A 15,825-nucleotide genomic window follows, 5' to 3' on the forward strand; every position below is an offset into this window, starting at 1 on the left:
CTCTGGATATATTTACTTTTTAGGCAAACCTAAATAAATCTTTGAGGGATACGACGGTCAGACTTGCTGAGTTGGGATGGTTACATAATAAAATCAGAAAATACACTGACCAGAGGAGCCTAGACCGTTCATTTGGACTTGTAGGCCAGGTATGTTCTTTGTTACGGAGACACGTGGGGTTTTGGGGTGACATTCACCTCGGGAAATGCTTCATCTCCTTAGAATCTTATAAGAAAGTCATTCTGAAGAGGGTTCTTTTTACATAAAGAAGGTTTGAAAATGGACTGTGTCAGTCATGGTCAACTCAAGAAAAGAGAAAACATAGTGGATAGTGACAAAGATAATCAAATATAGCGATTTTTAAAAATGTTTAATGAATACTTGGGAACACTGACCATGTATGAGTCACTTTACATATTTTAGTGTATTTTCCCTTTGACTTGATTCTCTCAATTAAAAAAATTTTTTTTAATTGAAGGATAGTTGATTTACAGTGTTGTGTTTCAGGTGTACATCAAAGTGATTTGGTTATACGTATATATGTATGTATTTTTATTACCTTCCATTGTAGTTACAAATATTGAATATCGTCGCCTGTGCTATACAGTAAATCCCTGTTTATCTATTTTACTATAGTAGTGTGCATCTGTTAATCCCATACTCCCAGTTTATCCTTCCCTCCCTCCCTTCCCTCCCTTCCCTCCCTTTCCTCCCTTTCCTCCCTTTCCTCCCTTTCCTCCCTTTCTCCTTTGGTAACGATAAGTTTTCTATGTCTGTGAGTCTGCTTCTGTTTTGTAAATAGGTTCATTTGTATTATTTTTAGATTCCACGTTGAAGTGGTATCATATGGTATTTGTCTTTGTCTGACTTACTTCATTTTGTATGGTAATCTCTAGGTCCATCCATGCTTCTGCAAGTGGCATTATTTCATTCTTTTTTACAGCTGAGTAATATTCCATTGCATATATATATATATATATATATATATATATATATATATATATATATATATATACGCACACACACACCCAGTACCACATCTTCTTTATCCAGTCATCTGCTGATAGACACTTAATGTTTCTTTTATGTTCTCTAACGTTCTTCACTAGTGATATTTTTAAATTGGCAACTCCATGCCAGTTCCCCCCATTTTGGTGAGGGGAGTTGTACCATCCACATTATTAAAAACTGCCTTGTACCTTTTCAATCTTAAATTCTGAAAAGGTATCAGAAGGACCTTCACATACTCCTGTGACTCTGGAATGAACTCTGGGCGTAAGCCTAGGAATATGCAGGAGGAGAGCCTGTGACAGAACCTGTAAGGATAGACAAGTTTCTCACGGGCATAGAAAACATACTTACGGTTACCAAAGGGAAGGTGGGGGGAAGGATAAATTCGGAGTTTGGAATTAGCAGATACACAGTACTATGTATATATAAAATAGGTAAACAACAAGGACCTACTGTATAGCACAGGGAACTATATTTGGTATCCTGTAATAACCTATAATGGAAGAGTCCAAAAAAAAAGAATATAGATGTATACATATATATGTATAACTGAATCACTTTGTTGTACACCTGAAACTAACAGAATATTGTAAATCAACTATACTTCAGTGAAAAAAAATTAGAAGGGACGTAATCTGAAAATAAAGCATCAGTGTCTAAAGTGAATACCCCTTAGCTTATGAAAAATGCACTGTGTTTCTCCACTTCCCTCCTGCAAAGCTCATGCTGAGGGACAGCCCTTCCCGGATGCTATTAAATGCGTATGTCGTGGTGGGTACACCTGCGTGGGGACTGTGGACAGAAGCAGACTTTCATCTCGCAGACACCCGAACTTGTCTCAAGGCGTCGTCCTGCGAGGTCCCCGTGTGTTGCGGTGTAGTGACCATCGTGTGCAGTGACCGTGTCCTGCTTTAATTGTGCTTCGTCCTTTCTCCACAGAGCTTTTGTGCTGCCTTGCACCAGGAACTCAAAGAATACTACCGATTACTCTCTGTTTTACATTCCCAGGTAAATACCTTATTTTTAATTTCTTCATGATTTGAAGTGTTAGGAAATACCACTATACGGAATTTTTAAGTTTCTTCATACATTACTTTTAAAAGATAAAAATCTGATAATCCTATCGGGAAGGATTGGATATCTGTAAAGTTTCATTGTGTCCTAGAGCCAGTTCATTGCTAATTTTCAGAGTCCTGTCTGCCATTGAAACAGACCTCCTCTGTAGCTTGAAGGAACTGTCGCTGTCTCAGAGGGACCTTCTGTTTCATTTTCATGAGGATAATCCTTTCCCCGTGTCTACTTCACATGGATTAAGACATGCTTGGCCTGTTTGGTGACCCGTACTTAAACATTTTGTCTTTCCTGTTTTTCAGCTACAGTTAGAAGATGATCAGGGTGTGAATTTGGGCCTTGAGAGTAGCTTAACGCTCCGGCGTCTTCTGGTTTGGACGTACGACCCCAAGATAAGACTGAAGACCCTGGCGGCCCTGGTGGACCACTGCCAAGGTCATTTTGCTTTATTTCAAAGCAGGTTTTAGGGAATGGCACCGAGGTTTATTTTTGTGCCTGCCCTTTTATATGCTTAACAGCCAGAAGGATGCTGATTATATACAAATTAATAGACATGAACTTATAGGGGAGAATAACCAGCTGTCCGCATAGCCCAGTGTTTATGCTTTGGAGGCTCAGGACTTCCTTGAGGGGAAGGAGGCGGGGTCTAGTTTTCGGAGATTTCGCCTTTTCCTGTGGCCCACGGTGTTACAGCTGCTTATCTCTGTTCCTCTTTTATTTGTCTTTCAATTAGCAGCCTCTCCTAGCGCTTCAGTCCCCCCAGGTTCTGGCCCACGTCTGGGCTCAGCAGCTGTTTCACAAGTTCCCTTGTTTGCGCGTCTGGGTGGGGCCCCCTCTGGGCTCTCGGCCTGTGTTTCTAGTTGCTTCTCAGCATCTTTCTCACTGTGTGTGCTCCCTTGGCCAGGTAGCCCTTTGTCTCTCCTCGTCTATAACCGTGGGCACTGGGGGTCCCTGCGCCCTCAGGGTGGGAGGGCCAGGTGAGATGTGGGGACCGGTGGCCGCCCTGCCCTCTGGCTGTGCGTGCGCTGCCCCCTCCCGCGGGATGGTTCTCAGGGCCACTGATTCCAAGGGCCCGGTGTGGGTGGCACCTTCCTCAAAAGAAGAAAGAAGTCGAATACAGTGAGTAAATGCCTCCTTTCTCTCCAGCTACTGGCAGCCCCCCAACTGTCTTCCTGCCGACCCCCATCCCTTTCATGGTCCTGGTGCCTCCAGCTCCTCCCTAGGTCCCCAGGCTTTGCCCTCCCGGGGACGCTGGGGTCCCCGCTCCGGGCCTTCTTCATGCCCTGTCCTCATAACCTGCCAACTGGCTCTGTCTCTGTTTGTGCACACATGCCAAGAGGGATCTTACTAAAGTCAGAGCACATCAGTCCTTTCCTTAAAATCTGTCCACAATCCGAAGACGCAGATGTAGAGAATGGACTTGAGGACACTGGGAGGGGGAAGGGTAAGCTGGGCCGAAGTGAGAGAGTGGCATGGACATATATACACTCCCAAATGTAAAACAGATAGCTAGTGGGAAGCAGCTGCATAGCACAGGGAGATCAGCTCGGTGCTTTGTGACCACCTAGAGGGGTGGGATAAGGAGGGTGGGAGGGAGACGCAAGAGGGGGGGGATATGGGGATGTATGTATACGTATAGCTGATTCACTTTGTTATAAAGCAGAAACTAACACACCATTGTAAAGCATTATACTCCAATAAAGCTGTTAAAAAAAAAAAAACTTTCCGCAATCTAATAAACTCCAGAATTATTCACATGGGAAACTCTTCGTGTGCTTATACTATTGGATCTGGTTTTTGCCACTCCCGATATTTTGTGCTGAGCTGTGCTCCTGGGACACCGGGCACTGTTAACACAGGGCCGTGTTTTCACACTGTAGGGCCACCAGTTAGTTAATGGGTTATGACATCAGTCTAATGAGTTGAGACCAGCATATTATACCAAAAGAGAAAAAGGAAAAAATAGAAAATCTTAAAGTGTAAGTATTGTTTGTAAAACTCTTGTTTTCTATATATGCTTATTTGTGTATTGGATTGCGGTATAAAGTGTGAGTCTTGATGTGGGTCTCAGTCAAGAAAAGGTGAAGAATTGTGTTCTCGATCGTATCTCGAGTCACGTTTTCCATAGGGGTCGTGGAGAGTCACGTGAAGCGCTCTGACTCACATGAAGCCCAGGTAGACCCTAGGCCTCTGGGCTCCTAGTCCGTCACATGTTGACTGCTGCTTCTACGTCCAAACGGTACTAGGAGAGCAGCCACACTTTATCTCCGTGACTTGGCCATTTGCATTAGTGTTCAGTTGTTGGTTTCTACTGTGAGTGTCAATGTGGGTGTTTTTTTGCTGTGTCCCCAGGAAGGAAGGGAGGTGAGCTGGCTTCAGCCGTCCACGCCTACACCAAGACGGGGGACCCCTCCATGAGGTCCCTGGTGCAGCACATCCTCAGCCTGGTGTCGCACCCCGTCCTGAGCTTCCTTTACCGGTGGATCTACGATGGGGAGCTCGAGGACACGTACCACGAAGTAAGGGACGCGGCCTCTTCTCAGGCGTGGCTTTGAGGAGCACGGGAACAGTTACTCTTTCTTGATTTTCTTCCCGAAACTATTTTCTCTTCACAGTGATGCCACCACACTTCATTTGCATGCCTGGCCTATTTTGCCAATTACCTCATTGATCAGAGCTGTATTTGGTTAGTGAGAAATTGTTATCCTCGTTTGAACAGTGGGAAACTCAGCAAGGTCAGATCGCTTGTCCCTGTTTATCAGCAAGTTGGCGGCAAAGCTAGGACTAGGTGTCCCCAGTCTTAGTCCGGTTTTCCTGGCAGGGTGGTATTACATGTTCTGATGCTTTGCACCATTACTGTATGAACTAAACTCATTCTGGTTAACTGTGGTGCTGACAATTTTAATGAGACAAGTTATTTGTATATGTGTATATGTATATGTACCTATTGAAATACAGTTAGTTCTGCCAGAATGTAACATATTTGTCCCTGAAAATCACTGCTATGCAAAATCATATGGTAAAAACCAGACTTCTGACAAAAAGTAGAGTGAGGGGCACCACACTCAAAAACCTTGTCATTATGTTACATTAAAAAAGGATAGGAATTAAATGGAAGCTGTAGCACAGTTTTTAACACATATTAAATGGTTAAGAAATGGGTGAATTCTAGAGTAAATATGGCATTGACCTTGACAAAGCCCTGGCATTAGCTTGTGGGCCTGGGCGGAGGCGGGACAGACGATCGTGGCTGCTGGAACGCGTAGGTGAAGGCGGCAGGGCAGTTTCAGGTGCGTCTCTGGGGATGTTTATGTGGCCCACGTGGCTGGGCTCCTGTTTTCACCTAGTTTTTTGCGGGTGAAATTGCACGTAAGCAATCATGGAAGCAGATCTGACCATAGGTGGTACTGTTTTGTGCTTTGGGGACACACACGGCATCCACATGTGCGTGTGTGCTGTGGAGGCCCCCAGGGTGCCCTGTAGGCCTCCTGTGGAGGGTTGGGCTTGTAGCTGTTGCTGCCTGGACACAGCCCTTTTGTCTAACAGCTCTCCTATCCGAGCAGATTATGTTCTTTTAGTTTTAAATCTTACCCACATTATTAAAGTGAACATCCCTTTATGTGCCTCCCTGGGAGTGTTTATGAGCTTCTCTGAAGTCAGTCCTGGGAGATGGGCTGGCTCGGCTGTGGGGAGGGCACAGCTGTAGGTTTGACTCCGTCTCAAGTGCTGGGTGGCTTTCCCGGTCCCCCTACCCCATGCGCCCCCGTCGGCTTATTCCTCCTTCCTGTGTGCACTTCATGTTACCCAACCTGAGTAAAAGTGTTTTTAATCTAATGTATGAGATGTGGCATCTCCTATGGTATTTATGTATTCGTGTTTCACTGGTTACTAGTGAGATTGACCAGCTTTTCATGTGTATTGGTTATTTTTATTTGTCCTACTAATTGCTGTTTGTATTGTTTCCCCATTTGTCCTGTGGATTTGTCTGACTTTTTAAGAGTCGAATCATGGGATGAGTTCATACATTTGGATATCTTGTATCTGTAATTGCACTTTTTTCCTTTAATTATTTTTCTTCAACCATTTGTTTTCACATTATTTCAGACTTAGAGGTGTAAGAATAGTACCGAGAATCATAGGCTTGACGGATGCTCTCCAAATGTTAGTTTTGCCATGTTTTATCATATACTGAATTCCCATTTACACCCGAGTCTTTCTGGACTCTATTTTTTTCTGATTTTTTTTTTTTTTTGGTTTGCTATTTCTTTGTCAGTAATACTTAAACGTAGCTTTAGAGTTTGGTATCTGGTAGGAGCAGCTCTTTTCACAATCGTCCTTGTTGTTTCTGCACATTTCCACTTACATATAGATTTAGAATTAGCTTGTCGATTCTGCCAGATAAAACCTGAGAGAGTTCCTAGAAACACAAACTATCAAATTGACTCATGGGAAATAGAAAATCTAAATAGACCTATAACACAAGTAAAGAGAATAAATGAGTGCTCTAAAAACCTTTCCAGTAAAGAAAAGCCCAGGGCCAGATGGCTTCACTGGTGGATGTGACCAGTGTGGGAACAGGGCCATCTCTGCCCCTGTCTGCCTGGCGGGGTTCCTGGACCTGCTTTCTCTGACCCGCTGTCCACTCCTCCTCAGTAACTTTCCTGCCTGCAGCTCCTGTTGATCTTTGTTGACGGCCGTTCAGAGCTCACTTTCTGTGTAACGTGGCTTCATCCTGTGGTTCTTCCAGGAAGCTCTTTGAAACGCCCATGTTTACCTGGTTCCGGGGAGGTTTTTCTCTCCCCCTCCTGCTGCAGAGCGGTGCTCAGTGTCCCACCTTGGCTGCCTCTGGGTTTGACTGACTTGCAACCCAAGGATGAGTTTTCAGTCCTTTTATCTGAAAGAAAAACTTCCAGGTGGCCTCTGAGCTTTGCTATTTCTGTGGCATCATTAAAACTGCCTCTGGGTCCACCAGTTGGGATTTTACTTTTATTTTATTTATTTATTTATTTATTTTAAATTAAGTTTTGGCTGCGTTGGGTCTTCGTTGCTGTGCACAGGCTTTCTCTAGTTGTGGTGAACGGGGGCTACTCTTCGTTGTGGTGCGTGGGCTTCTCATTGTGGTGGCTTCTCTTGTTGCGGAGCACGAGCTCTAGGACGCGTGGGCTTCAGTAGTTGTGGCACGTGGGCTCAGTAGTTGTGGCTCGTGGGCTCTAGAGCGCAGGCTCAGTAGTTGTGGTGCACGGGCTTAGTTGCTCCGCGGCACGTGGGATCTTCCCGGACCAGGGCTTGAACCCATGTCCCCTGCATTGGCAGGTGGATTCTTAACTACTGCACCACCAGGGAAGACCGGGACTTTACTTTTAATTGTTAAAAAGATATGATCCTTTAGTCCAGTGGTGCAGGGATTAGTATCCAGCTTTTATTTTGTTTATCCTGTATTAGGATGAAGTGCAAAGGCAGGCAAGACTAGAGCCCTGTAAGAATTTACAGATGTCCTCTGAATAGACATTTTTCCAAAGAAGACATACATATGGCAAACAGATACATGAAAGGATGCTCAACATCACTAATTATTAGAGAAATGCAAATCAAAACCACAATGAAATATTACCTCACACCTGTCAGAAATGGCCATCATCAAAAAGACAAGAAATAACAAATGTTGGCGAGGACGTGGAGGAAAGGGAGCCCTCGTACACTGTTGCTGGGAGTGTAAACTGGTGCAGCCACTGTGGAGGGTTCTCAAAAAAATTAAAAATAGAACTACCATGAGATCCAGCAGTTCCACTCCTGGGTGTATACCTGAAAAAACGTAAACAATGATTTGAAACGATACATGCACCCCGATGTTCATAGCAGCATTATTTCCAGTTGCCAAGATATGGAAGCAACCTAAGTGTCCATCAACAGATGAATTAAATAAAGAAGATGAGGTATATATACACACGATGGAACACGACTCCGCCATAAAAAGAATGGAATTTTCCCATTTGCAACAACGTGGATGGACTTGGAGGGCATATGCCAAGTGAGATAAGTCAGGGAAAGACAAATACTGTATGGTATCACTAATATGTGGAACCTGAAAAATACAACAAGCTAGTGAATGTAACAAAAAAGAAGCAGGCTCAGATGTAGAGAACAAACTAATGGTTACAAGTGGGGAGAGGGAAAGGGGAGGGGCAAGATAGAAGTGGGTGATTAAGAGGTACAAACGGTCATGTATAAAACAAGCTACAAGGATATACTGTACAGCACAGGGCCTATAGCCAGTATTTTATAATAAGTATAAATGGACTTTAACTCTGAATCATTGTGATTCAATATGTTGTACACCTGAACTTATATAATAATGCACATCAACTATACCTCAGTTAAAAAAAAAAGATTTTACAGATGCACTGAGTGATTAGTGTAGAAAGTACTTGCAATGTTTGGGGAGAAGCTTCTAATTATTTTTGGTTCTTACAAAGTAGTACTGTAAAAGAAAACCAAAGTTTTTCATTTTGCCACAATGACTATCTAGGGAAACTCTATCCTGAGACATTTAGTGGCTCACATGGGTTCTCTCCCCTGTAAACTGAGAGAGGTAAACAAATTATTCCCGTGTGTTCAAGGTAAGAACACGATAGCTCAGTGTTAATTTGTTTTATATTTTTGCCTTTTGGATAAACCTGTCAGAGCTATAAAGGATTGGGGCCTTCAACTAGGAACAGGAAAAGAAGGGAAAAGTGAAAAGTCAGCACTCTTGCTTTCAAAATTAGAAAAATTTCAGACAGCAATCAAATGTTAGCTGAAATGCTCTGACGATGCTCCCAAATCTGCATCCTCGGATGGGAAGGTCAGTGCACTAACTAGAGAGAACGCAGGGGCTGCTTTTTGGACTGTCTCTGTGGATGCCTTCAGCACTCTCCTTATTTTGTTCCTCTTACACTTTTGCTAGGAATTATTGGATTTAAAGGTTGACCATGTACCTATCTTACACTTTGGCACTTTCACGCCCACCCCTGAAAGCTGTCGTCTGCCAGTCTGCCTGGTCAGCTCCCTCTGGCCTTCCCCTGGTCCAGAGCCTCCGGCTTCTCTCCGCGTGGCCAGAGGCGGGTCTCTTGGTGGCGGCCTGCCTGTTGATCCGTTGAAGTTGGGGTCCTTTGTGGTCTGAATGAATGGATCTGGTCTTAGAAGATAAGTCGCTTGCTGAGAAAATTACCCTCTTCGTTTCTGTTCTTAGCAGGAAGGCCTTGGCATTTGTCCAGCACTTCATGAGAAATCATGGTTCAATTATGCTTTATATTTTCCCGTACTTCTTTCTGTGTTTGTCATAATGGTGCAAATTAAAGAACCTTGAGTGGAAAGTGCATCAGTAAAATAAAAGCCTATTGCAATTATATTCTGACCTTGATTCTTTTCCTCTGTAACTATATTTTTTGCAAGATTAATTATGCCCAGGCCTCTCGGTGTTTGCTTCTAGATGTTTGCTAGTAGGGTGATTGAGTGCTACTTTGCCCTCAGATGAAATGATGCTTTCATAACTTCTAAAGATGACTGAATGCCTGAGTTCTTTATCTTTTAAATTAAATTTTCTTATTGTTCATACTGATAAAAATCCAGCTGTACTCCAACTATCAGGATAAATTAGTGTGTTGTCTGTAGAAACTAGCTGTCCTGTTTAAGTGAATAACAGGTAAATAAGAGTTTATATGCAGTTAATCTAATCTGTTGAATGGCAAGCCACAGAGCAGACATAGTGTGGTGACTGGGTAGCCTCTTAGATTGTTCATGGTGAACTTGTGACACTTTAATTTCTATCAGGGCTGATTTGAGTTTATGTTAAAGTGGTGATAGCCTCATTATAATAGTACTGAAAGCAGTCGTTAGTTATGTGTTTAAAATCAGAAAGGGAATATAAATCCAAAAAAGTCTAAAAAAAGGAATATCAATAAATACTTTCATAATTTAAATTGATACCTAAAGATAAGAATATGAGTTGGAAATAAATGTAGCAGTCTCATCCTCATGGTCATAAAAATGTTGGCATTTGTTCAGATACCTACTTAAAGGAAACTGGCTGTATTTGATCCTAGATGGCTCGATACCATCTAGGATCAAATAAAGGGTTAAATATAAGACCTTAACATCATTAGAAATTTTGTTTCCTTAAATAGTTACCCTTGGGAGTAGATTTCTGTGAACAGGAAAAAAAAATCTTTTTTAGTTCATCGCCTTGGGAAAACAGTGTTTCTAAAAAAATTCTTACTTGTACCATATGTTCACTCATTGGCTTGAATTACTCAGTTCTTTTGAACAGTATTTTTTTTCTGATTTAAAAATGTGCAATTAAAACGTTTTTGAGTATGTAAACACAGAGGGGAAAATTAAAATTTATTGAATCTCATCATGAACCTATAACCTCTGTTAATATTTTTGTATATCCCTTTTTTATATATTTTTATGTGTGTGTATATCATACCACACAGTATTTTGTAACCTCTATTTTTTTAAAAAATAAATTTATTTATTTATTTTTGACTGCGTTGGGTCTTCGTTGCTGCTCATGGGCTTTGTCTAGTTGCGGCGAGCGGGGGCTACTCTTCATTGCAGTGCGTGGGCTTCTCATGGCGGTGGCTTCTCTTGTTGCGGAGTATGGGCTCTAGGCACGTGGGCTTCAGTAGTTGCGGCACACAGGCTCAGTAGTTGTGGCGCACGGGCTTAGTTGCTCCGCAGCATGTGGGATCTTCCGGACCAGGACTCAAACCTGTGTCCCCTGCATTGGCAGGTGGATTCTTAACCACTGCGCCACCAGGGAAGTCCTGTAACCTCTATTTTTACTTGAAGTAAATAAAGAAAATAATTTCATGCCATTAAACTTTATTCTTCTATACCAAGGCTTCTTAAAATGTGATCTCTGAAACTCCTGAATAGCACATAAAACTGTGTGTTTTGTGGATATAAGCATTTTTTTTCCTGGGAAGAAAATCTGTAGTTTTCATCAGATTCTCAGAATGGCTTCTGATAGTTAACAAACTTCATTTTAATTAATTAATTAATTTTTTTCCAGCCATGACACGTGGCTTGCGGGGTCCTAGTTCCCCGACCAGGGATTGAACCCAGGCCACGCGGTGAAAGTGCTGAGTCCTAACCACTGGACCGCCACGGAATTCCCAAACTTCATTTTTAATGACTACATGATAATATTCTGTAATTCATTTTTACACATTTAGTGTGTATTAGAAGTATGTTGTGCCCCAAAATACTTTATTCCTGTAACGCAAGGATAATGTTTCACTCAAACTTTCTTCATCTGTATTCACAAATGAAAGTGGTCTGTAGTTTCCATCTGGGGCATTATTTTTATCAGGATTAGCTTGTGTTAAACGAGATTCATTAAATAAACAGGTACCGCACATTCTTCTGTGGTCTAGAATAATATAAGAAAGATACCTTTTTTTACAGTTTAGTAGGCCCCATGGCTTAGTGATAGCAGTTTACATTTCTGATTTCTTCTACAGATACTGCTCTTTTTATTTAGAGTCTTCTCTCTCCCTCCCTCCTTCTCTGTTTCTCAGGCCCCTTCCTTCGGTTTATTCTGGTTATTTACTTTTTGCTAGGAAACTATTAATTTTGTATTGCTATATATTTGCTAAAAATATTTTTTAAATTCTTTAAATCCATTTTGTATCTGCAGACACACCTTTGTAGCCAGGGTTGTGTTTTATTCACCAATTGGTGATTTGGACTTTATGTAAAAGTCAACAAAAAGGCATTTAGATATGTTGGGACCTAAATGGATTTTGCAGTCCAGTGGGAGGACCGAGCTGCCACGTGTAATGTGGCCAGTGCTGCGTCTCAGACATCCAGCTGCTGACTTAAAGTACTGCCAAGTACTGGGGCTGTGGTCCAAATGCCATTTCTCCCCAAAAGGGACTGGGGCTCCTTGGAGAAGTGGCTGATTCTAGGTCGGGGGAGAAATGAACACTTAGGAACCTAGAGCCTGGATCAGGCCGGCAGCAGGGAAGGCATCTGGCGTGGAGTCTGAAGGACGCGGCGTCAGCTCAAGGCACTCCGCCCTCCCAGGACGGGCAACGGGACGCCGGGAGGGATAGTAACCGAGATGGAGCGAAGCACCAGATGCGCTCCAGTGCATCTAACGGGTCGCCGTGGACGGGTGTAAACATGCTGTCAGACGCTCCTCAGCGTCTCTTGGTGGAGTCAGTTTTTCCCCTTTTAATCTTTCGATGTAAGTGACTGTAATGATCGCTCCTGGTGAGGACACTCGCTCAGAGGAAAGGGTGCTGTATTAAATAAGAGGTGCTGGCCTGGCCAGTAAAGAGAATATGCAGCCCAGAAGGAAACAGACCCCAGTGTCTCCTGTGTGCAGGGACGGAAGATCTAAGGAACAAAAACAGCGCAGCGGGAATACAGCTGTCCCTCGGTATCCATGGGGCGTTGTTTCCAGGACCCTCGCAGACAAACATTTGCAGATGCTCAAGTCCCTTGTATAAAATGGTGTGGTACCCACCCCACCTGCATCCCTGGGTTCTGCATCCGTGGATTCACCCAGCCATGGATACAGAGGGCCCAGTGTACTTACTAAAATTGTGGAGAATATTTCTGTAATCTAGGATGGGGAGCTCTTAGGAAGACAGGAGACCCAGAAGCCATAAAGGAAGACAGTCACCAATATGACCCAGAAAGAACAAGACAAAACATGGAGCAGACCATAAACAGTGGCAAGTCATTAATTTGGAAACATTTGTAATTCTTAATGATTCACAAATGGTCACTCTCCCTTATATAACAAAGAGCCTCTGTGTATTGGTAAGAAAAAGACAGTAGAAAGATGGGATGAAGATATGAAAAGACAATTCACAGGAGAAAATCATGTGGCAATCAGCATTATGAAAATAGGCCCAACTTCCTTTGTTGTCAGTAAAAGAACAGTACAAGCAGCCATGATTTTGCCTGATTGACAAAATTCAAACCGAGCAAGGATGCAGAAATGTAGAGCTTCCTGTGGTGGGAGGGTCAGTTGACAGGGCCGTTTGGAAGGGAGATCTGGCATTGTTTATAAAAATTAGAAATTACTTGGACTCAGCAGTTCTGCTGTTAGAGATCGAGTTTATAGAAATAAAAGCACAAGTCTGTTAGGACTATGGCTGAAAAAGGAGAGTGGCCTCAGTGTGGCAGCAAACGGGCTGGAAACAACAGCAGCTTAGTTTTCTTCTTAACACCCGTACCCTTTTGGATGTCAGGGAACAGGCCGGTGGGCGGGTTAGGGAAGGTGAGGAAGTGAACAGGGGAAGCTTCGGAGCGCAGTGGTTCTCAGTGGTTCTCGGGGAGAGCGCCACGCGGAAGGTCGCTTCCTGCAGTGCTGCGGGTGGACCTGGGGCTTCTGCCAGAGGCGGCACAGCGGCAGGAGGAGACGCAGCTGATTGGTGGGAGGAGGAGAGGAAGACTCTGAATTGGCTTGAATTGAATATTCAAACAGCCCCAGAGGCCTGTGTGCCTTTCCTAAGTTTGTGGGAAGAGCCCCTGTGGATTAGGCAGGCCTCACACTCAGATCCATGATGTACACAGCAGAGGCTGTGATTGATATTATATTTACAAGGGCGACCACGTGTCTTCAAGAAAAAGCTTATCTTATTTTCACTATATTTTGGTTTTAAAAAGTGGGGAATAAGTGATTCCATTTAGAGAGATCTATCAAAATGCCTCTTAAAATAAGATTTATTGTATAAATGGTAAGCCTCCCAATATCTGGAGAATTTTGCTTCCTAGAATTACTTATTTCTTGATGTTGCTGTTAGCTAATATTTCGCCATAAATATCACTTTTTAATGTTTCACTGCCTCTTTCCTTTCAGTTTTTCGTAGCATCAGATCCAACAGTAAAGACAGACCGGCTGTGGCACGACAAGTACACCCTGCGGAAGTCGATGATCCCGTCCTTCATGACGATGGACCAGTCCAGGAAGGTGGGGTGGGACTGCTGTGACTGTGATGTGCTAATGCTGTATTTACCTGCACCCGGTGACAAAACCAGGCTTCAGTTAACACAGTTTTGTGGCATTTTAGGATTTACATTTTTGAGGTGAATTATATGTTAATTGACTGCCTCAACATATTAATATGTGTTGGTTAATAACAATTTTTTCAGTTCCTGGAATTCACTTGATACTATCCCAGATGTTCTTATTATTTAGTTTTTAGTCAATAGAATAATTTGTTGCTTATGAATATTTGTAGTGCTTGGATGTTTGATCGTTTTAATTTTGAATAAAGGTAACTCTAGAATATTTTCCTTTTTTTAGGTCCTTTTGATAGGAAAATCAATAAATTTCCTGCACCAGGTTTGTCATGACCAGACGCCCACTACAAAGATGATAGCTGTGACCAAGTCTGCAGAATCACCCCAGGACGGTATGATGACGATGATGGTGGTGATAATGTGATGGCACGATGGTGGTGATGATGGTGGTGGTGGTGATAGTGGTGATGTCGGGGTGACGTTGGTGATGGCGGTGGTGACAGTGCTATATATTGCTTGAAGTATGTTTCGTTCAATAGGACTGACAGATTTTCTGAACTATTATCCAAGATACCTTAATACACAGTGTGATACATATAAAATATCTATTACTGTGTAAATTTTGAATTTCCTTTCTTATACAGTTAAAAAATAACTAGGTGTAGCTATTTTACTCTCCTTGGTAACTTGAGTTACTTTTTTTGTGATGCAGTGACAGTATGCCAAAGTAAGGAAATAAAGGAAACACTTGCTAATGAACTCAGAGGCTTGTTCAGAAATCAGCACGGATTCCCAGCGTTTATGTATTCAGAATGCCGCACTGTGTTAACCGTTGTGTGGTTTTCCCTCATTTACTACTCTCCTCTCTGCCAGTTTCCCCATTTGCTGCCTGCCCCATCCTCAGTAATTTCATGTATTCTCTGTGTGGCTGACTTACACGGACAGCTGTCCAGTCTTGGCTACATTTGTTACTTATACTGTTGTCTTGACTCATTCAAGTTTATTTTGTGTGAGGCATTGTGGTAGCTATAGGGGAGATGGTATGAATTCACCATGATGATGCTTTTCATGAACTGTGCTCTAGGAATGGAGATTAAACGTACAATAAAGTGAAATAATCAATAAGTAGTAAATGGTAGAAAGTGATACATGAGATGAGGTGTACAGATAACGTGCTTGAAGTACACAGGGCAGTACTGCTAGCTGTAGGCACTGTGCCATCTGGTGTATACAGGTCTCCAGAGCTTATGCATCTTGTATAATCAAAACTTGGTACCCTTGGACCTTCACCTTCCCATTTCCCCCTCCCCACCGTCCCTGGCAACCACCATTCTACACTCTGATTCTATGAGTTTGACTATTTTAGATTCCACATGTGAGTGAGATCATACAGTATTTCTTTTCTCTGTCTGGCTTACTTCACTCAGCATGATGTCATCCAGGTCCATCCATGTCGTCACCAATGGCAGAAGTACCTGCTTTTTTAAGGCTGAATTATGTTCCATTGGATATGTACACTGTATCTTCTTTATCCATTCATATGTCCGTGGACACTTTGGTTGTTTCCATGTCTTGGCTTTTGTCAGTAATGCTGCAGTGAACACGGAGTGCAGAGATTCCTTTGAGATCCTGACTTCATTTCCTTTTGGATGTGAATTGCTGGGTCGTATGGTAGTTCTATTCTTAATTTTTTGAGGAACCGCCATACTGTTCTCCACA

At 42.7% G+C, this 15,825-nt stretch overlaps 1 protein-coding gene across 2 annotated transcripts in view; it reads left to right on the top strand.

Moving 5' to 3' along the window:
* TUBGCP3 (tubulin gamma complex component 3) overlaps window positions 1-15,825 on the top strand; it is a 62,880-nt gene that overhangs the window by 21,375 nt on the left and 25,680 nt on the right. For both annotated transcript variants that reach the window (XM_061171261.1, XM_061171260.1), the window contains exons 8-13: window positions 24-149; window positions 1,951-2,019; window positions 2,385-2,517; window positions 4,435-4,601; window positions 13,943-14,053; window positions 14,390-14,498. In XM_061171261.1, the coding sequence (XP_061027244.1) occupies window positions 24-149; window positions 1,951-2,019; window positions 2,385-2,517; window positions 4,435-4,601; window positions 13,943-14,053; window positions 14,390-14,498 (715 nt within the window). The remainder of the gene's footprint in view (window positions 1-23; window positions 150-1,950; window positions 2,020-2,384; window positions 2,518-4,434; window positions 4,602-13,942; window positions 14,054-14,389; window positions 14,499-15,825) is intronic.

This window comes from Eubalaena glacialis, chromosome 16 (assembly GCF_028564815.1).
Source record: "Eubalaena glacialis isolate mEubGla1 chromosome 16, mEubGla1.1.hap2.+ XY, whole genome shotgun sequence".
NCBI lineage: Eukaryota > Metazoa > Chordata > Mammalia > Artiodactyla > Balaenidae > Eubalaena > Eubalaena glacialis.